Here is a 23772-nt window from a genome sequence, read left to right as displayed (position 1 = left end):
TGTAATTGAATGATGTTGTTTTTCAAATATACACTGCAAAAGAAATAAATGCTTATTGACTTGTAAATTCAAAAAGTCATAGATGCTTCCTCTTCGTTCCTCCTTACATGGGCATAGGGTAAGCATAAAAGAAAAATTAGAAAATGATTCTTTTTTTTTGAAATATATTTTATTGATTTTTTACAGAGAGGAAGGGAGAGAGATAGAGAGTTAGAAACATCGATGAGAGAGAAACATCGATCAGCTGCCTCCTGCACATCTCCTACTGGGGATGTGCCCACAACCCAGGTACATGCCCTTGACCGGAATCGAACCTGGGACCCTTCAGTCCACAGGCCGATGCTCTATCCACTGAGCCAAACCGGTTTTGGCCGAAAATGATTCTTTCTCAGGATGTTTCCTTAGCCCCAAGTATAGCTATACATATTGAATGGCACCTTTGTTTGTTATTTACTAGTATATAAAAACTAGAAGCCCAGTGCAGAAAATCGTGCACAGATACAGTCCCTAGGCCTGGACAGCAATCAGGGCCGATCGGGGCTTTCCGGCTGCCAGCTACCAGCTGGTGCCGTCCTTCCCCTGCTGTGGGCTGCCAGCCAGGGCCTTCCTTCATTCCACACCGCCCCCGGTGGTCAGCGCACGTCACAGCGAATGATCCAACTCCTGAGGGGACACTTTGCATATTAGTCTTTTATATATATAGATTTTGTTGAGTCAATTAGTAATTTGATCCTCAAATCCAACTATTCTTTAATTTCACTTTTCTTGTGACCAAATGCTGCCCATAAAAAAGATTCTAAAAATCATAGTGTTAAGATTACTCAGAAAACATTAATATTCCCAAGAAGAAAAAGACTGAGTAGATTGAGTAAAGATATTTGTTTCCAAACATTTAAGCAATAATCAACATGGACTACTGGATTATCAATATCATATTCTGGGCCACAGAGTTATTAGGAGCATAAATGCCATTGCTTTCAATGCCATGTTGTAATATGAGGGGGCAGCAGGGTGAGAAAACAGAACCCCCTACTGACCTTTTCCAACATAAATAGGCCTTGCCTTGACATATACTTTAGTTTGGAGAACAGGATGGCAAATGAATGCTGAAAAGTCCCCCAGATAATTCAAATTTGCTCATTTGATTGAGGATAAGTGTTAGTAGAATGAAGTTTAATATGATATCTATTACTGGAGAAAATAATAAGAACTCTATTAAATAAATGTTGCTGTCATTTAAAAATGAATTTACCTCCTACCTGTTATATCATTAGTACCTTTGAAAATGAAATTATCTTCCTACAGAATTTATTTTTATATTGTTTATTCTTCTTATCTATCTTCTCAAGCTTGCCATAAGAATACAGTGTAACTTTCACTATTATACTCTCAATTTGTGCTCTAATTTCTATAATATTTTTGTTATTAAGCTTGAGATTTAAAAATGAACTTTTTCTGCGTCTGGCCTACGTTTTTATTATTACCCTAATTTATTCTCAAGGTAGGCATAATAGACATAGCATTGATTTGGCTGGTGAGAAATTTAATTCTGTCTGACCTTGGAGAAGACTGGCGTCTGAATTTCACTGTCTGCAAAATGTAGGTTATGACTACATAATTAGTCAGATACCTCAAACTATGAAATGGCATAAGGCTTCATGCAGCTAATTTTCTGGCTAGTTTTTATGTTAAGAGCATGTCAAAACATCATAGTCAATTGGAAAGAAAATGTCCCAAAGAAAAAAACCCATGGCTTCATTCCTCAGTTATCGCTCATCCGAAGACACACTGACTTCCTCAGGGATATGAATCCCCAGGGAGAAGGAAGACAAGCTGAAGGAACTCCACCGGATCCATCCTGTGCACCTATGTAGATATGAGGTTTGATTGGTAAGAGTTACTCTTTTACTTAGTATTTCAAAAATCTGAATTCTGTTCCTAGCTCTGTCATCTCTGGTCCTCTGAGACCTCGGCAAATATATTAACCTCTGTGAGTTTCTCTTTTTTTATGATCAAATGATGGAAAGGGACTACACTATGATTTCCAAATAGGATCCTCAGATCTTTGCTTAAGGAAGATTGTGTTTACAGCCCTCATTAGAATATTTGGAGATGGGGATTAAGAATCGACATTTCAACACACTCTGAGAAGGACATTTTGTGCACTCAAGGTTGAGAACCACTGAGATAAACTACTTATAAAGTTCCTTTCCAATCCTAAAATATTAGGTTTGGATCATTGGCTGATGTTTGGTCTAAAAAAGTAATTTTTATTTGTCACCAGCTTGGTGGTTAGTATACAAAATTCAGTCTGTGATTAAATTAAATTGACTGGGTGTTTTGAAAACAGGTAAACATGTCTAAAAAATATTCTCAGGACACTGATAGATATAGGCATAATGATATCAATGGACACAGCAATAATATTGCCAGTGACAATAATGATAGATGTGAAAATAACTCTGAAAAATAAAGGAGGAAGCAGAAGAAATATAACAAAAGAGAAGGGAACAAATTCATTTATATAGTACACACTTGTCATGTTAGTTAATCACAAGAGTGACAAAAAGATAGATCATTTTGTACCCACTTAATAGGTAAGGCATTTGAGAAATAAGGAATAAAATGGACCGGTGCCCATGATCACAGAGCTGGAAAATTCAACACTGTATGACTTTAGGTAATTTATCCATTTTGTTACACAGTGCCCAGTCAGAAAAAAAAAAAAAATAGAGCTATTAATGGAGCCATTTAAGGTAGGGTTAAACAAAGAGTACACAATATTATTGTAAAGACTGGGAACTTGCTCAAACCACTGTAAGGAACTAATTTTTCTGTTGAAATTAAAGAAAGATTTAATAGCAAATAGAAACAAAGTAGTTAAAAGGCACTGGCCAGGTGTCTACTTGATTGCTGATTTCTTTTTCTTTTCAGATCTTTATCATAGCAATCTTTTTATATTTACCTTTATCTGTTGAATAACTAAGTTGTTTCAGCTGTATAAATAAAAAGTAAATTTTGGTTAACTTAAATACAAGAAAATAAAGTGTCTGATTTCAAAGGATAGCTCCAATTTTATGTTATTTCCAGAGAACTTCAGGTGAGCTTGAACATTATAAAATCTTATATACATGTTTCCATAACCTAAAGAGTGTGCCAGACACCTGACAATTAATAAATTGTTAAGTATACTTAATTCTATTTGTGCACCTTATTCAATGATTCAGGAGCTTTTCTCTCTAATATGAGGATGAAAGAGCTATGAAATACAGCTTTTATAATGAGTAAAGAGTATCCTATATAATAAAAACAGAGTATGCAAATTGTTGTCGGGGAGTTTGACCAGGAGGGAAGGGAGGGAGTACCCAGCTGGCAGCCGGCAGCCACTAGGGACCCTACCAGTGTAAGGATTTCGTGCACTGGGCCTCTAGTATATCTATAAATACAAACATATATAGAAACAGATCAGAGAGACAGATAGACATAAATAAATTATAAATTGGTCAAGTATAATAAATTCATAGAAATAATATTTCTTCCTTCTTTTTACCCCTTAAGAAATCCAGTTAATTCCATATAAATTATTTGTTAAATGTTTGTTATTATTTAAAAGTAATTATATTGGCTGTGTAGTTAACATACATTAGTTAAATATAGATGTTAAAACTATACCTCTAATTATACAAAGCTGAATTTTATTTTATTTTATATGAAGGAATAGAAAGTTTTATTTTGTTCCTTTTTATTGAATTTATTGGGATGACACTAGTTAACAAAACTATACAGGTTTCAGGTGCACAGCTCTACAACACATTATATGTACATTGTATTGTGTGTGTGTTTAAGTACATTTCAAAATAATATATAATAGCCACCTTCCTTATTTCCCATTGAAGACAAATCAATAATAATCCTATATAATAAAAGCCTAATATGCTAAGTGTCCGGTTGTCCAGTCATCCATTCAGCCAATCAAAGCATAATATGCTAATGATATGCTAAGGCCCTTCAACTGCTTGCTATGATATGCACTGACCACTAGGGGGAAGCAGTCAACCAGTCGACCAGTTGCTATAATGTGCACTGACCACCAGTGGGCAGACGCTCTGATTGGTAGGTTAGCTTGCTGCTGGGGTTCGGCTGATCGGGACTGAGTGAGACAGGCCGGACATGTCATGGAGCCCTCCTGCAGTCCCTTCCTGGCCAAAATCGTGCACCAAAGGGGTCCCTCGGCCTGGCCTGTGTCCTCTTGCAATCGAGGACCCCTCAGGGGATGTCGGAGAGCCGGTTTTGGCACGATCCCACAGGCCAGGTAGGGGACCTCACTGGTGCACAAATTCATGCACTGGGCCTCTAGTGATTACTATAATGCAAACACACACATACAAGTAACATGTGTAGCTTGTGTGATATAAATTGATATACTTTTGGAGGGCAAGTTAATAATACATATTAAGAGCCATAAAAATTTAAGTTATTGAAATCTATTCCAAAATAGCATTGAAGACTAGAAATAAAATTTACAAATATGTTCACTGTGTCAATATTAAAAAGAAACCTAAACATTGAAGAACAATTGTATATAGAAAAATAGAATAACAGACTGTCATAAAAATAATAAAAACAGATACATATAACTGTATAAACAAATTTAATGCTAAGATAAGTAGAAAACAAGGTCTTATGCGTCCTCTAATATGATAGGACATATGTAACATGCATCTAAAAACGGAGTGAGAGCACAAAGGAACAGCTCACCACAAATGCTATCACTTTCATCCAGTCCGTCTCCGCAGTCATCCTCTCCATCACACACCCAGTGTTTGGATATGCATTTTTGTGCAGAACAGGCAAACTGGTTCCAAGAACAAGAAGAATCTAGGAAACAAACAAGAATGGCTGTTTTAGGTGCAAACAAAAAAATATATATTTGGGACCATCTTAGGACACATATGAGAGTAAGGACATTCTTCTCCACACTTTACTAAAATCAACATCCTCTAATAAACCAAGGCAAATTCCTCTTCTCTGTGACAGCTCTATAATATTTTGACAACAGCTTAAATATTCCCTCTGAGTTTCCATGTTAGCAACATTCTTCCTTCAACGCAGTTCTCACAAGGTTTGACTTGGAGCTAGTCATTACGATGGTACTCTCCTACTCCAGGTTGCCATTAAAAAAAATAAGTGTGGTGTGATGAACAGATATAAAATAAATATTCCAGGGGTGGCCTAGTTATTCTTTATAATTTTTAATATATTTTTGAACAATTAGAGAAAAATTACATCCTAGGCAAGGTTACAATATGGTGGACACATCAGCATATACCAGTATTTTTGTTTTTAAAAATCAGGTGACTGATGGGGTTTTAGCTTGATGGTTAAACATACCTATGCATACTTATTATTTTGATGTTTTTGTTTTTCTCCCTTGAGAAATGTTAAGTCTGACTAATAACATCCAAATTCATTGGCAGGGCAGCTGGTATGTTATGACCAAATTATGCATTAGGAATAGTACACTTTATTTATTTCCAAAGCCAGGTTTGTGAATGCTCTCCTCTACCTTCAGCCTGTTCTTCCATTCAGCTTTTTTATCACCATGAAAGATCCAAAAATAAAACCCTCCCAAATTAAAATCTTCAAAATATAAATTGCTGTAAAAATATTTTTTTTTATCTTGACACTATAAAATATTTTCAAAAGTTTTCGTCTTGCCCTTGCCCCAACACACCGATCACTGGTCAGGGCACATTCCACTGGTCAGAGCACATTCAGGAGGCAACTGATCCATGTTTCTCTCTAACATCAATGTTGCTTCTCTCTCTCTCTCTCTCTCTCTCCCTCCCTCCCCCCTTTCCTCTGTCTCTCAAATCAATAAAATATATACTGGGGTGGAATAAAAAATAAAACCATACATTTTATTAAATAAATTTTAAAAATGCTTTCTTACCTTACCAAGTGAAATGAAATATGCACACACAGAAATTAAATGGTAGGTGATGAAGGATAAAATCCAGGTTTAAGCATAATATTTAAAGTTATCCATGAAATTAATTGATACATTTAGAATAATAATAGTCAGTTATAGGTAGGAGGAGTGTGACAAATAGTGTGAGCTAAATCCTCATTTTTCATATCAGAAAATAAATATATTAGCATCTAAAAGTATTAAGTAAAACAATTAAGGTATAAGTATGTAATTTAAATTGATGGACATAATTAAGAAAAAACAGAAAAGTTTAAAAGAAAAGACTAGAACAGGTGATTGTAATTCTTTGTTTTAAATTTTTATGTTCTATTTAATCTATACCATTTTGTATTATTTGACAAAAATAAAAATTGATGTTAAACCAATTAGCAGTATTTTGAATAAAATACCTAAGTGAAGATCAGTATATAAATAATAATACGGTTTATAAAGTTAAAGCAAGGTATAATGTCTCACTCACCACAGTGTAATTCATCAAGTCCATCTTCACAGTCTTTCTGACCATCACATATCCAGGAATTCAAAATGCATCTTCCACTAGGACAACCAAAATAATTTTCTTCACATTTGTGTTTGTTTTGCACTGTGACAAAATATAGAACGTAGTGTCAAAAATTAATTAATCTTAGACTTCTGAAATATAGGTGATAAATAAATAGAAATCTTAAAACGGAACCAAGATATTCTCTTCAAGAATGTCAAGGTCATGAAAACAAAACAAAACAAACAAATAAACAAAAAAAAACCTGAAAAACTGGCACAGATCAGAGGAAACTAGGAAGATATATTAATCAAATCTAAAGAAACATTATAATAAGGGAAAAACTGTTTATATATAAATAATGTGGAGTTATATATATATATATATATATTTAAAATAATGGAAATGAGTATAAAGTGAATGAGCCTAAGGCTAAATAATCATTTTAGGTGGAAAATATTCTTAATTCCCTAATCATAAAAAACAAATGATTTTATAAAAATATGAGTGGATCTTTGCTTACAAACTGTGGACTTGATATTACTACTGCCCTATAGTTTGAGTATGCTTTAAGAAGATTCAAATAAATTTTCTCTATTTTAAGGAAGAAAAACAAGTTACAATACAATCTCTAAAATTTTTATACCTTGCAGAAATATTATGAGAATAAAAAGTAGTTGTATGGGAAATTATTCTGTGATTATATATATATATATATATATATATATACACACACACACACACATATTAGATTGTGAAATACTATTATTATTATAACCTCTAAGAGTGGATATGCCCAGGTTGCAGGCATGGTCCCCAGTAGGGGGCATTCAGGAGGCAGCCAATCAATGATTCTCTCTCTATCATTAATGTTTCTATCTCTCTCTCTCCCTCTCCCTTCCTCTCTGAAATCAATAAAAATACATTTTTTTTAAAAATGGACAAAGGATCTGAATAGACACTTCTCCAAAGAGGACATACAGATGGCCAATATACATATTAAAAGCTGCTCAATGCCACTAATCATCAGAAAAATGCAAATTAAAACAACAATGAGATATCACCTCACATCTGTCAGAAGAGCTATCATCAATAAACCAACAAACAACAAGTGTTGGGGAGGATATGGAGAAAAGGGAACCCTCATGCCCTGTTGCTGGGGATGCAGATTGATGTAGCTACTGTGGAATGCAGTATAGAGTTACCTCAAAAAATTGAAAATGGAACTGCGTTATGAGCAATTCCACTTCTGGGAATTTATTCAGAGAAACCCAAAACAGTAATTTGAAATAATATTTTTACCCCTAATGTTCATTGAAGCATTATTTACAATAGCCAAGGTTTGGAAGCAGCCCAAGTGTCCATCAGTAGAATGGCCAAAAAAGCTGTGGTACATTTACACAATGGAATATTACTCTGCCGTAAAAAGGAAGAGAATTTTACTCTGCGACAGCATGGATGGACATGAAGAACATTATGCTAACTGTTCTTCAAACAGTTAAAAAGAAACAGGGCTATGTCCTTTTCATGAAAGGCATTTTTCTAAGAATGCAGATGGCACTTTTCAGAGCTTATGTAGGTAAACATGATTAATAGTAAGATTAAATATACCTGTCTAAACTTGGCCCAGTAACGATAACAAGGCTTATACTATGCAAAGAGATTGTGTAAGCTGCATCAAACCTTCTAACAAGACAATGCACACTGTATAATAACACTGAGTAGAACCAGTGGTGAGATATATAGTCTCCCTCTCTTTAATCTATAAATAGTATTTTCTCAGTATATATTACTTCTATGGAAGCTATAGGTTACACATTTTAAGTTTAATCACTAACTTTAAAAGGCTTAATGGTGAACTAAAAGAGGAAGTTGATCCAAATGCAGATTTCTTGAGTATCATTTTACAATTAATTTTTTAAAAGTAAAGTGGCATGTTTAGAATATTTAAATTTTATTCTTATCATTGAATATTCATAACAAAAATTAATAAGTTTAGTCTACACAACTATATTTTCAAGGCAAAGTCTGTTTTTTGTTTGTTTGTTTTGTTTTGTTTTATTTTGATTTTCTAGAATTACCTGGGCATTTTAATTCATCTGAATAGTCTCCACAGTCGTTGGAGCCATCACATATCCAAGTTGGCAGAACACACAGTGAGGTAGAATTACATCTTATGAACCCTGTGGTTTTCACGCCAAGTTTATAGAAGTGTGTACAGTCTGTGTTATCTACAAGGAGGTAAACAGAAAAATGAACAATACCTCAGAGGCAAAAATTATCAACCTTCTGTGTAGGTCATAGAGACAAGACAAGTTAGCCTAATTGAAGAAGTAAATAAGCAATTATTCTTCACAACAGGGGTTAATTACATATCAATTCCGGACAAGGTTCAGTGAAAAGTAGGACAGTGTTCAATGCAATGCCAAGAGTGCGCAGGCATGAGCAACAGAACAGGAGCAGACTGTCTTACTGCAGTTCTTCTCATCGGAAGCATCTGCACAATCCACGTTCTGGTTGCACCGCGCTGATCTTGGAATGCAGGTCCCATCTGCACAGCGGAACTCAACAGTGGCACAGGTTGAAACTAGAAAAACAGATAAATAAATTAGTTGATAGAGGAAACAAAATATGACTTCTTGCTTTATCATTTTGATTGTTCTAATTAAATTCATGTAATTTTATTTGGTTTTGCGTTTTTAACTCTGGGAAGTTAAACCTGACCCTTGGCACCCACCCCCAACCTTGAGTTAGATGCCTCGTGGATCCTCCCATGTCACACAATTCTACCTTCTGTTGTGGTACTTACAGTACTACACTGCAACTGCCTGTTTATGTATCTGCTCCCTCACTAAATTGTAAAGTCCAGGAAAATAGGAATTGTGCTTTGTTTACCATGAAAATACCAGTCCAGGACTAAGGCAACCTACAAAAACAATTGAATGTTGCAGAAAATTCTCTTCCTCCAACTTCAACAGTACACGGTTATAGCACTAAGCAAATGCCTGATTCAGAGCATACAGGGAAATCCCAATCTGGTTGCTAAGAAGTAGAACAGTCCCTGCTATGATAAAGAGAGATGGCCAGGCAGAGGCTGTCTGAGAGGGAGAAACCACTGAGCATTAGCTTGAGTACTGAGTACTCAGTACTGCTAGAAAGACATCCATGCTACTCCTTTTCATGGCCATATCAGTAACATTTGGTATAGAAAATATGGGTGCCTCAGGCCAAGAAACATAAATGTATTCTTATGTGTCTCTATTTTTGGAAAGTATGGCTTTCCAAGTCCCTGCTAGGCTGAGGTAAAAAATCAGTTTCAATATGCTCATGTCATTATATATACTTTGTACAGAATAGCTTATTCTTATTCTTACATTCCTTTCTACTTTGCTTACACATTCATTACCATATAATGGCTTTCGGCAATATGCTGTGAACAGGTGCATGGCATGCTATGTGCGTTCCATTAACTTAGGTGAGATTTTTATTCCAGATTTAAACTTCCACAGGTTGATTATGTTGATGTACAACCTGAAGGGCTCTTTGATTATGCTACTTTTGCTAGTGTTGATACTTTTAAAAGCCTATTTAATTATAAATAGAAATTATATCAATTGCAAATGGTTAAAATGCTATCTTAAAATATGCAAATTTTACTCGAGGGATTGTATGTCACTTGTATTTCATAAAGCACTGCTCTTATTATGTTTAATTGTCTTGCAATTCTATCATTATTTGTGTTCAATGATAATTAAAATAAATGTTTTATTTACAATTTGCAATTATAATTGCTTCACTGTTTTCTTTATTAAAAATAACTTCTTATCGTGTGAAACAATGTTATTATGAGTAGATAAAAATATTGCTCCAAACAGGAAAAAAATAGATATTTTTCGTTTATGCCTAAAAAAGCAAGGTCTTTTCCATATTCTACTCTATAATGTTCCACCTTTAATACTTTTCAATGGAAATAGTAAATAGAATATATGACATGGAAAATAATGATGACAAGCTTTTACATTTGTTTCTGACTTTGCTATCTATCATCAATCTCCTATTAAGAGGTTGTGTTACAAAAGATTCTCTATAATCCCTTTATGTAGAAGATAGAAATAATTTCTCTGTGAAACAATATTTAAGGTAATGGTAATATCCCTATAGAGCCTACAAAGATCTATCTCCTAGTACACTTGAAGTTCTATCTTGTAGTTAGAGTTTAGGATGCCAGAAAGATCCCAGTGGGAGCCATCACAACCCATTATGCCATTTCCATCTCCCTCCAAGCTTCCACAGACAATCCTCTGTGCATGTGAGAGGGAATCAAGCTGAGTGGGTCTGGTGGCAGACAGAGTGAAGAGGCAAATTATGACTCACGAACAGGGAGGTGGATTTCAGACAAAGAGGCCAAAGATTCAGGGATTTCACAATAGTGAAGTTTCAGTAACAGTGTCGGGGGCTCTCAGGTGGAAGGAAGAGCAAAGCATGACTTTTAAGAAGAGGGAAATGTGGTGCAAGTAGGACACAGTCTTGGGTGGAATTCTGGGAAGGCAAAAGATATAAGGAGAGGAACTCTGACGAGATGAAAAGAAACTATAACTTTGAAGATGAGAAGATTGGTTAGAAGATGGTACTTAAAAGACAGGCACTGAAAAATAGATAAGGTAGGGAGCCAGGAGAACTGAGGAGAGGGTAGAATATTTGCAGGAGTTATTTTTCTCCCCTATTCCCAATCAAAAATAAACTCTGAATCTTGGTGAGGAGGCCCAGGAGTGTGTGCAAATAGGAACAAAACATTCTTTTACCTCTAATACTGTTTCTGCAGAGTCCATGCCTTTGTATAGAGTTTGGGAACCACCAGAGAGTTAAATAGGGTGATAAGTGGCAATAGAATTAGACAAATTAAATGGTTGCAGAATTTCATAAGTAGCAAGGGCAAGCGCTGGTTCACATCGCCAGCATTGGTAAGCAAGAGAGGCAGTCCTGTGATGGAACAAATCCATGGGAATTACAGAAACTTTATTAAACAAATAAGCAAATGCCTCTTCTTCTCCCCTTCCTCTCTGTTCCCTCAACTGAATTCCTATTTCATGCTGTTTTGATTAGTCAGTCATTGAAATTTGTTTCACCCTTAGGGTGAAGTTTGAGGGAGAAAGATGCTGGAATCACTAATTTGTCAAGTGAGTATGAAAGCTTTCTGGAAAATTTCCTCAGGCTAAAAGTACTGAAAAAGAGAAACAGAAAAAAAAATAGTCCAAAAATAGATAAGCCAAGTGAGAAATACTAGACTTTCCCTCCAGATAGTCCAAAGAAAAAGTAAGCCTACACACACCAGCACAGCAAGGAGATACTACAAAGGAGATCTGAGAGGAACTGTGGATCAAAGGAACTGGGTGGGGTGGGGTGAGGTCATGTGCCAGAGTGGGGGGAAGGGGGATAGGGGAGGCCAGGGGAAGGTCAATGGGGAAAAAAAGGAGACATATATACTACTATTTGTAATACTTTAAACAATAAAATTGAAAACAAAAAGTAGCAGCAAGAGAGAAGTAACACCACTCTTTTCTCCACATACTTCCTTAATTTTATTATCTTACCCACTTTCTTTTCTCCATGTCAGTTAAAATATTTACTGAGCTAGGCAAGGCATAAAATGGATCAGTCTTTTTGTGCTTCTTAGGACACTCCTTACACATAACCTATGTCAACATTTTGTCGCCTAGCACTCCCACCCAGCCTGCGGCACAGGGGGAGGTATATGAGCTGGCAAAGAGAAAGGCACTGCAAGTGCTGCTATGTCTCTTCTGTTTACTTTCCCGCCACAGTGTTTATTTAATGTACTGCTTGGCTGTAAGTGTATGCAAGCCCAGAGGAACGATGGTTTCTTCTCCGGGCATGCTTATCTTTTCCCTTTAACTTGTTGTTTGTGAAATCTTCAAAGTTTTTTTTTTTTTTATGAACTTTTTTAAAAGCAAACACAAGTTTCCTCTCCTTTAGGTAGTATCCTCAGAACCTCTTCGCTCTCCATTCCCCCTGAAGGTGTTCAGGTCGCCCTAGGAAGTTCATGTACGTCCCAAGGGCAGTATTTATATTCATCTCAGGGAAGAAAGGAGAGGAACTGTGTACTCTCCCCGAATGTATTCACTCAACCACTCGCACAACCAGAAAAGGAATACAGAATGACAGATTTTTCTGAACAACTTCTCAGATCCCCCAGACGGCCTGCTGTCTAAAGCTCTCAGTCATGAAACAATAGCTGTAAAGGGACAGGAATAAAAGATTGATGAGGATTCGGGGTTTTGTCTTTCCTCCAAACGAGAAGAAACCAAATATAATTCCTAATAACATCAATTCCACTCCGTAAATAAATGATCTGCTTTATGAAAAAAATAGTAATGTTAAATACTATTAGCATATAAACTAAACAAACACATGTAATAGTACTTCAAATAATTTGCAGATGATTCCACTGTAGCCTTTCTCTGTAGCCTATCAAAATTTCCTGGGCAACCTGGTTTTTTATCGTACGAATTTAATTTTTTCCATTTTATTTTATTTACATTAAAAAATAATAGGTGGTTTGTGCATGTCTATGCATACATACAGCAAAGCACGGCATCCCGTGTTTCACTGACGACAGAAGCAGAGGAGTGGAAAGTGAATTCTTGTCCATTCTCCCTGAGCCCTTCTATGCTCCTTGTCCTTCACCATCTTTGAGGTGCTGGAAGTAGCATGTGTTTGATAGACATACTAGTATATCTGAATCACTGATTTATAAGGTAACCTGATTTATGGAAAAGGGACCAAGGCAAGTATGTCCCCTGTGGTATAAAATGTGCCCAATAGGGACACCATGTGAACAAACTTAACATGAGAGAAAAATCAAATCTCACTGATGAAACTGTGATGTTACTTTTCATCTAAAAAACGACCCCTTTATTTCTCTTAAAGGGGCTAGTGCATTTACTTAACTCTATTAACTTTTAGTAGGCAATAATACTTGAGTGTCCATGAGCATTTTTAGTTTCAAATGTCCCACATTATACAGGAAGAATGTCAAGGAATAAGATTTTGTTGCTGTTGTCTTTTAAGATGTCAAATTGTTATAATTTTCCCTATTATTATCACAAAGAAAAGTTTTGACAGAAACACACAAATGCAGTAGTTCTGAGCCCAAGTATATCGCCGAGATAGGTATAACACAGAAATCAGAGTTTAACAAAGGGAAAATCACACTCGAAGTTATTTTTATTGTTATTCAGCAGCTAGTATTGATGTCATTAGGAACAATAAAACTTATCTTTACATTCTGGAAGATTTATTACTGCAAAGAGCCACATAAGAATTTAATAAACACCTACCATGTACTAGGGGCTGTATTTTATGAACTCAAACACACTAATTTATTTACTACTTTTGAAAGGAAAATCGTTTTCCAAGAAAACCCACAGCAACTTATTAAATTCTTATGGTTCTTTTTATGAATTTTGCTTTAAAATCCACTTTTTGTACTTACTGTTCATTCCTGCATATTCTAGCTTGATGTTTGTCCCTTTATCCTGACATGATGTCTTTATTATATTCTCCTCTCCTGCCTGTAAACAGGTCATCCAACAAATCCATCCACCTTCTGGTCTCCAAGCTTCCCATCCTCCTTTTTTTCCCAAATGCTTATCTATTTTTCTGTTTTTACTCCCACTATTGTATAGCAACTTATCATTTTTAATCTTTTGTAGGTGATATAAAATAATAGTTGACCTAATTTGCAAATGTACTTGGCTCTTCCTATACTATAGGGTCTTAGATGGCAAACTACTCAAATGTTTGACTAAGGTCATAGAGTCTAAGCAACAAAGTAACTTTCTAATCCTTTTCTGCCTACAAAATAATTTGCAAGCAGTCTGCCCTCCTTCCCAATTTTGCATAGCCTTCTTATTACATGTGTACTTCTCAGTTTTTCTTTACCATCAATCTTTTCTAAAAGATTCCATGTTCACTGTTTTTACTTCCTCACCATACATTTTCTGCCACAATTCAATGTGACCTGGCTTTTCCTTACCATCCATTGAACTGACTCTCATGAAGATAACCAAGAGATTTTCTCCGATTTATCATAAAACGGGCACTCCAGTCTATGCCTGCCCTCTTGACCTCTTTGTAACACTTTACAATGGTAACTGATCCTACTTTCTTAAAAAAAATAATTTCTTATGAAAATCTTCTATAAGTCCTGAGGCCTATACCCCTCCCCCTTTTTAAATCAATGCCTTTAATTTTAAATTCAATAGGCAATTCTGATGCATTTCCTTAAAACGATCACTCCATACATCCGCTGAGCTTTCTCTCTTTAGTGAGCCCAAAACCAAAGCATCTGGTCTAAATCTACTACCTGAGCTTCAGGTCTGTGCCTCTCTATGTGCCTTTGGAACAGTTCCTTCAGAATGTCTGCAGGTGCTCCTCCCTCGGAATGCAACTATCCTTATTATCTCATCCTGTTCCACCCAAACAAAAGCCCTACAAAAATAAGTTTAAAAAAATAACAAAAGCATATGATACTTTTAAAACAGGCAAACAATTTCACAAAATTTCTCTATTCTTTCCCATTATTTCTCTATGTTTATCACCCAAGAAGACTGGTTATTTTGAAGCAGTAAATTCAGTATAACACATTCTGGTAGAAATGTCCAGTAAACAGGGATGCAGACCAGAAGAGGTGGTAATGCTCCCTTTGAAAATGCTGTTGCTCTTAGCTTTGGCCTCTATGAGAGCCTCCTGTTTTGTCTTTCCTATCTCAGCAGTACAGCTTTCATTCACACAATCACTGCACTTTTTTATTTTTTTAAATGTAAATTTGAATATTTGGGCCTGCTTTAAACCTTCAGCAATACTCTGGTAACTACAAAATAAAGTTCAATTTCTTTAACACGGTTTAACATGGCATCAAAAAACTTTCATACCTTGCCTTCTTCCTCAAACTTGCCTCATCTTTTTTTACCACTTTCTAATATGCAACCAGGCCTGGTGCTAACCATATCAAACTACTTGCAGTTTTCAATATTAATCACTCTACTCAGAATTCTCTTCTGTCTTGATCATTCCACTGTATTTATAGTTTAAGATAGTTTAAATTTATTTATTTTCTTTTTTAAAGACAGTTTAAATTTAATCTAGTCTGTAAGTATTTCAAGATATTTCCAAGCCAAAAGAAATTCTAATATGTACAATCATAGCAATTTATGTACATCTTCATCTTTTTAAATAACCGTCTTTCACTTAGAGTTTAAATTCCTTTAGGACAGGCTCATGACTTATTTAATTTTATGACTCAATCCTTAATACATTTTACCCAATAATGTGTGTTCAATGAATGCAAAGGTTTTTGAAAGAAAATTAGTTTGCAAACATTGGTTGAGTCCAGCTTTTAGGAGACCTTAAATCTTAAACTAAAAACTTGTCATTGATTCTGCAAACATTGAAACTTCATTTGTGTTTTTTAATCAGGGCAGCGATTTTTTTTAAAGGCCAGTATTTCATAGCATTTTCTAGATGCCAAGTTCTGTTCTAAGTTTATTTATTAATGTAGTCATGTAACTGTCTTCTCTCTCAGTTTAAAAAACTGAGGCACAGATTACTTAAGTATCTTCTCCAAAGTCACACAGTCACTGTAAGGTTTGGGGTTCTTTCACAGGTAGTCTGGCTTACTGATCTGTCCTGGTTATCACTGTGAGAAAATGTTACATGTGTTAGCATGACTCACAACATTGGGATTCATTAGGAACAGCAAAGGCAGGGAAACTATTAAAAGGGTTTTACTCTGTTAATCCAGGCTCAAAGTAGATTGAAAGGGAAACTATTGCCAAGAATTGGAAGGTTTGTTGATGATTGGACATGTGGGTGATAAAATGTGGTGGGAAGAGGAATCAAAGGTAATACCAAGGTTTCCTGTCCAGTCATTAAGAAAATGATGAGCTCATGTAAAAAAGAATTAAGAAAAAAAAAGGAACATTTTGGAGCAGTAAATTTAGTATTACACATTCTGGTAGAAATGTCCAATAAACAAAGATGCAGACCTAAAGAGGTGAGAGGTAACAAGAGTTTTAAAGTGAGCAAAGGAATAGAAACCAAAAACTGAGAATATAGTCATGATTTTCAATTAATTCTAATAACTCCCCTCCAACAGCGTGGTCCATAGATATTAGTACTTGTTACACACCAAGTGGGCGAAACCATAGTGCGCTAAAGGATAAATTTTGGAAAAGTTCTAGAAGCAATTAATGTAATAATAGATAGGCTGATGCAACATATATTTACCTTTACAATCCAATTCATCAGAGCTGTCTCCACAGTCATTTTCACCATCACATAACTTGCCGTGAGGAATGCAGCGACGATTGTAGCAGGGCTTGAAACCTCTTCGACAACTTCTGTTTTCTTAAGAATAAAAATAGAAACACATAATTGAAGGTCTTATAGAAAAACTTTTACAGAAAGGAAATCATCAATGAGATCTCACTCATAATGACTGGATTGTGGATCTATAAAATAAGTGCCGAGCAGTGTCGAAGATTTGGATTATAGAATATTCATGCGTTATCAAGTAGTTCATTCAGTAAAGAGCCTTTATGATGAAGTATCTTAGCTGCAATGATTCATACTTGCAGATCTCTTAAAATGATACCCTCATTATTGTTTCTGGCATCAGTCAGCACAGAAATAAACAAAAGCCACATATTTTGAATAAATAAATCTCTACCTCTAAAGCAATAAAGACATTCTGACACCTATCTCCCATCTACTTTGCATCCTGCAAGGATTTTATAACAAGAAACAAAAAGTAGCAAAACATATATTCCTGAATCCCTGAATCCAACTCACCTAACTATCCATAAATTTCTCTTAAAGATCATCTAAAACTGTCTACCAGAATTTCCTAAGAAGAACTGCCTCCTGAATTTTATTTACTTTAATGAGAGTCTCCTGATTTGGGGGAGAAGGTAACACTTAATAATAGTAGCTGCCATTTACTGCATACTAATTTTGCGCCAGGCTCTATATTGAACATATGTAAATATATATTTCTTTACTTAATGCTCTCAATTAGAGCTAAGTTTGTTTTGTAGCAGGAAACTAAAATACAGAGAAGTAATACACGTGCTCACACTAGTCACACCCCAGGAGGTTTGGGAACAAAGATTCAACCTCGGGTATGATTCCAAAGCTTGGAATCTGTAGCTGGTGTTGTCAAACTATATAGCCCAAAGGACAATGAAGTCCATCAGCTTGTTTTCTTATGACTCTGCAGCTAAGAAAAGCTTTTACACTTAGAAAGGATTGCAAATTAGTATTTTTTTAAATAGAGCACGTGTGGCAGAGAGCATATACGTCCCATAAAGCTGGCCCTTAAAAAAAAAAAGTTTGCTAATTTCTGCTCAAATAAAATCTGGCTTCTAAGATGAAAATAATGTAAAAATACATTCTCAAGCTAATTCATAATAAATGGAAATTTGTAAGCTGATTATTATATTTGATAAGCATTAATATTTTCATAGTGTGTAAGATATGGCTATTCATTCAAGCAGATATGTCATTTGAGGCAAATTACCTAATATTTTAGTTACAGATTAATCATGGACAAATTACATTTGACTATCATTTTCACTGATGGTATGTTATTCTGTAATGTAAAAGTGTGAAAGAACTGCCTGTGAATTTAGCAAGCTCCATCTCCCTCTTGTTTTAACATTACGTTGAATATTTAGGTATGTTTATTACCCAAATAATATAACAAAGCAGAACAGTAGAAACCAAATATCGCAATTCCAGATATCGATTCCTAAATTTTACAGAGCGTGCAACACCAATAGTATTATATTGTAGCACAGAAATAGATCAATTTAGAAATAATCTGAATCAATTCTATAATAACTACGCATGATTGAACAGACACAAATTTCCAGGAAAAACATTGCTGCAATGAAGGCAAATATCAATTGTTTACTAGAGTCCAAAAGCCAATCTCTGCTCCCAAGGGTGAGGGAAAGGCTGACTATTAATTGGTGTCACCTACAGAGGCACAGAACTCCATGCTCGATGGAGACCATGGCTAAAGCAATCAGCCTTTGCACCTAAGAACACTAGCCCTGGGTCAGTCCTGGAGGCAAAAATAAAATGGACAAGACTTTGATATAAACCAACATGCTATTGACTGATGACGGACCTTTGCTCCAAATTTAAACTGCAATATTCACCAATAACTGATATTTCTGATGTACACTTTGAAGAATGTGAACCTGGAACCTACTGCTAAAGATGAGTAACAAGAGAGCTCCAAAGACAGGCTCCAGCCATATTTAAATTTTCTCTTCATGGTGGAAAACTGTGAGAAAATTCTTTAATGAATACCATGGCTAATGGACAGGAAATAAGGTGCTCCAGTTGAACCAGGGCAAAGCCAAATCACTTGCCTTAGATCTACACGTTAAAGAGACACATGAAGAAAATCACACATATAAACCGAATGGGGACAACCAACAAAAACGTATAGAAACAATTCCAAACTTCTCCCTGAAAGAATAAATCACCTATTGGACACTCACCACAGTAGAGCAATTTTTCATCGGATTTATCCTTACAATGAGGAATGCCATCACAGGTGAGTTGGTAGTCGATACACTCTCCATTTCCACATTCAAACTCTGAATAAATGTTGCAGGAGGAATTTTTAGCTGAAAGGAAAAAGTCAAGGTTTTTTGTAATGGCAAACATTTGTTAACACCTTAACAATTGTTTTCCTTAATCTTAATTATAAAAATAAACTAAAATTGATCTTAATATAAAAGTAAGGTAAAGACAATGATTCATGCTGTTTCTTTATTTAAAAAAATAAAAAGCACACTTCGGGGTTATTTTTCTTTCCCTGTCTTTGTATATTTTTTGGAAGTTGCCTGACTTTTTTTGCTTTTTTGCCTATTTGTATACTTTGTTAATTATTTGGTGACTGTACATAAATAGAGAGGAGAGACTTAAATGTGGATGACTATATTTATGCACTTTGGTTAGCAGTCTAACCTAAAAATAAATTTTTAAAGAGAGACAGTTAAATGCTCTCTGTACGTACTGAGAATGTTTTTTTTTTGTGTTTTCTTATTGGACTCTATCATATATGACTCTACCATATATTCTTCAGCACACTGAAATTTTCTAGTGCATAGAATTCTTATTTTTGAATGCTTAACTTGATTCATCTGACTAAAATCTCACCTAAAACTGGTTTTCCTTCCCAACTAATTTCAGAAGAAATCCCAGTAGCAGCTTCTATCATTCAGAAGTACTTAAATGGCTAAAACTACTCTCATTAGCCACTTTCTCTATCCCTGGTGGGACCAGGGAGCAGGCCATCCCTTCCTGCCACATAGGACCAGCACCTGCTCCATGAAATGCACCGAATTCTCTGGGATGAGCTGGACAAGGATAACTTACAAACATGTGCTCTGGATGCTTAAGGGATCCAACTGACCACTGCCATATTGTCCCACTTCTTAATCTCAAGATTTTTCTTATAAATTAAAAGTCTGAGTTTTTATGTCGTTTGCCCAATTTGGGAGCATAGGCCAACAGGCACAAAGTACAAAATAAAAACTTTCTACAGCTAGTTTTTATCCTTGTAATGCCAGTAGTTGGTCCCTGTTTTAGAAAGATCTCTCATATGGAAAATAGACTTATATTTATTCTTAAAAATGGATTTAATGGCCAATTTTAGAAATCCAATTTTTTTATTGTATTATGTGCTGCTTGCTTACTTGAACTCACTCAACTACTTGTTGAATAACTGTACAGTGTAATCCAGTCATACTAATTATGTTGGAAGCAATTCAAATTTATTTATCTCTACCAATACAGGAAACTTAATTTAATTTTACAATTTTCTGTCAATTTCTTTTTAAGCTTTATTTCAGGAATATTCCATTAAACAACCACTAATACTCTGATGTTTCCAGAATCTTATTTCTTTATTATTCTTAGAATTTAATTAACTTAAACAGAATATCTACCTATCTTTTTATCTATCTACCTATCTATCATGTTTTATTGAATTCTTTTAATAATAGTGACATCCTCTAAATATAGTTTCTTTTTTTTCCCTTGGTGAAGTCTAAACCTCACTGGTCAGTAGATAAAGTAGATTGCCACTTTAGAGAAAGTAACAAAGAATGGAAAATCTATAAATATTATTAATTCAAAGGAACAAGTGTTAAGAAGGGTATCAACATTGCTATATACAATCACTGTAGACCACGAACTAAACAAAATTCAGCCACTTACCCAGCTTATTTAGTCTATTTTAAATGCACCCTATTTAATATCTCATTTCCAATGACAACTATTATGATGGAAAATGGCAACTTTACTTTTAAAATAATTATTCCATTGCCAGGCTGGCATGGCTCAGCGGTTGAGCATCAACCTATGAACCAGGAGGTCACAGTTTGATTCCCGGTCAAGGCACATGCCTGGGGTAGGGTGTGCAGGAGGCAGTTGATCAATGATTCTCATAATTGATGTTTCCTTTCTCTCTCTCTCTCTCTCTCTCTCTCTCTCTCTCTCTCCCTCTCCTTCTCCCTCTCCCTCTCTCTTCCTCTCTGAAAGCAATACAAATATTTTTAAAAATTAAAAATAATTATTCCTTTGAGGAGAGAAACAAAAATTCTTCACCATAAGTATATTTTTATGATGCAAAAGCAAACACTGTACAATTCATTCTTCTTAGGTATCTTCATTTGATGAAAAGGGATTGAGTATTTTCTCTGTCTTTCTAGAATCAAAAATATGGTTCTGTTTTCTTTTAATTCTTTTACTTTATCTAATTAAATTTACTATTCCTATTTCTATTATGGGTATTGATAGGTTTAGCAATGCTGTTTAAAATGGAATTGCCTAAACTTTTTGTCAAGTGTTATGACAACAGATAATTTTCCCTCCTTTGCCCTCAGGGAGGGGTTAATAAATGGCCTTTCACAGCTTCAACACTGGCATTAACATTCACGAACTGCTCTGGGTGAATTAATTCAGAAGAGGACATAGATATGCCAGAAACATTCTCATTTCCCAAAGATAAATTTTACAGGAAGTAGCCAAGAATTACTTTCCAATCTTTCTGCTGAACCGCAGGATTTTGATATGAATGCCCAAAGGATGCAGGATGCTTTTATAAAGGTTTGTCACCTCTGTGGAATCCACCATCACTTTATAGTTTCATGTGAATAAACTGCACTTGTTTAAAATGATAGTTTTCTGTCTGATTCATGCCCTCTCATCAATCGGGAGAAACAGGTGGCTTAGTAGAGACAGATGTATCTAATCTATTTTGCAGCAAGGATAAGCATCCACTGTATACAAATAAGCCTTGTTGTTATGACCAAAGGCATTGCTTCACTACTGGCCTGTGGTGACCTGTGAACGGAACATCAGTGATTCTAACGCATGGCTAACACTCCAGGTTTACAGATGGCATCAGATCCAGACCATTGCAGCTGAAGCCACAAAGGCAAACTGAAAGAGAGGGTTTAAGCAATTGCCTAAGCAATTCAGGAAAATTATAGTTGATGAAGAAGTGTGGGGATTTGTGGCCCGAATTATTGAAATTGGCTATCTTCATTTAAAGTTCCCTGACCAATTGCATCTTTCCCTCATTTGCTTTGGCACAGTTTATTTATTTATTTTTAATTATTTTAGTTACTTGGCTAAGAGGTATCCTTTTGGGTTGTGTTACCAGTTTGCAAAGTGAGGAGATACGTTAAAGCTCTTGTATTAGGTGCAGTGATTTCTAAGGTAAACAAAATGATGTCAAAGTCCTTGTATTAAAGAATAGCTAAAGGATCCTTCTGGTAAAATCCAACATAAGACTGAAGATAAAAAAATACCTATAGTCTCTGATTTTATTTTTGTAATGTAGACACATCCAGCTCTGCTGAAATTCTAATATGAAAAAAAATATGAGATGAGGATATAATTAGAGAAAATATGTCAAATATTGAAACTTCCTGAGAGTGAGTTCACCAGTTTCCAATAAGATGCGTCTTTCTCATCTGTCTTATACACAGGGTGTCTCAATGTTAAAGAGGAATTAACCCGTTTTATGTTGCTGGCTAATTTTTCATGGCAACATTGGGATACTTGAACCCTTATTTATTTTAGAAACAATTTTTTAAACTTAGTTGTTAATAAGTGTATAATGTAATGGTACTAATTACAGATTTTAATGCCTTTGGGAGGTATGAACATCATGCAAGGTTGAAATGCTACATTCTTAATTAACAGGTTGGAAATGATTACAAATAAGTCACATGAGCCATTCTCTCTCATTTACATACTGGGACAGTATGTAAATTTACATACTGTGAGTGGTTTTACTACAAGGCCACAATACCAGCCTGCATACTAATTTATTTCAACTTTACCTAATTTTGCTGTTGATGAATTTTCAAAGTCATACGTTTTCATATGATCACTGTATACAGGTATTTCTCTAGCTAGCCCCAAATCTTCCCGTCCACAATCAGTGACACCATTTGTGACTCTGGGTTAACATTATCTATCACATATTGCTATAGCTAAGTAGAATGCTGAATTGAGTTTTTCCTAGAATATACAGATAAGCCAATGGGGCCTTGACTATTGGAGGAGAGTAAAACTTCAAGAATATAGTCAAACATGCCAATGTCCATGTGTGCTGTTTTGAGCAGTACGTCATATCGCATTTGGAATCTCTTTACTTACTCACACATCGGTTGTCATCTACCAATATTCGATCTCCCCTGCAGGAGCAATTCACTCTCCCATTAGGAGTTAAAAGGCACAGGTCATGGCAACCTCCATTCAGTAGCGCACACGGAGAAAGTTCACCTGCAATAAGGAAGCTTTATTGGTAACGTTATATTGACTTCCTATTCTATGTTAGCTATAGACTGCCTCAATCGCTTTTAAAAATCTCATAAACAAAAAAGATTCAGGACTTTTGAAAATCCAAAAACCTCAAAAGATAAGAACATGAGAAAAATATGTAACAGGGACACTACACTAACGCATTTATCAAGGATGCAATAGCACCAAATGCACTAATACTACTAGAGATCACACAAATACTACAAACAGCAATTTTGCAGATATTCCAGTAATTTAAAAAAAAATTAAGCCCAGATGCAAAGCTTGTTTATTACAGGGAAGCGAGTTGATTTGAGAGTTCAAAGACATGAGGAGTGAGAGAGAATGGAATAGAATTCCAGAAACAAGTAATTTAAAATGAATT

At 35.2% G+C, this 23772-nt stretch overlaps 1 protein-coding gene across 1 annotated transcript in view; it reads right to left on the bottom strand.

Annotated features, from left to right (window-relative positions):
- The window catches only part of LRP1B (LDL receptor related protein 1B), a 1706338-nt gene that overhangs the window by 258157 nt on the left and 1424409 nt on the right, over window positions 1-23772 (bottom strand). Inside the window, exons 45-51 of the mRNA XM_070423500.1 lie at window positions 23244-23369; window positions 19064-19192; window positions 16779-16898; window positions 8947-9060; window positions 8555-8704; window positions 6453-6575; window positions 4759-4878 (exon numbers count right to left, since the gene is read on the bottom strand). Of these exons, the coding sequence (XP_070279601.1) occupies window positions 4759-4878; window positions 6453-6575; window positions 8555-8704; window positions 8947-9060; window positions 16779-16898; window positions 19064-19192; window positions 23244-23369 (882 nt within the window). The remainder of the gene's footprint in view (window positions 1-4758; window positions 4879-6452; window positions 6576-8554; window positions 8705-8946; window positions 9061-16778; window positions 16899-19063; window positions 19193-23243; window positions 23370-23772) is intronic.

Source organism: Myotis yumanensis, unplaced genomic scaffold, assembly GCF_028538775.1.
Source record: "Myotis yumanensis isolate MYYU_CA2020_CCGP unplaced genomic scaffold, mMyoYum1.0.hap1 SCAF_8, whole genome shotgun sequence".
Classification (NCBI taxonomy): domain Eukaryota; kingdom Metazoa; phylum Chordata; class Mammalia; order Chiroptera; family Vespertilionidae; genus Myotis; species Myotis yumanensis.
Note: the sequence above shows the minus strand (reverse complement) of the source record. Positions and strands in the feature narration are given on the sequence as shown.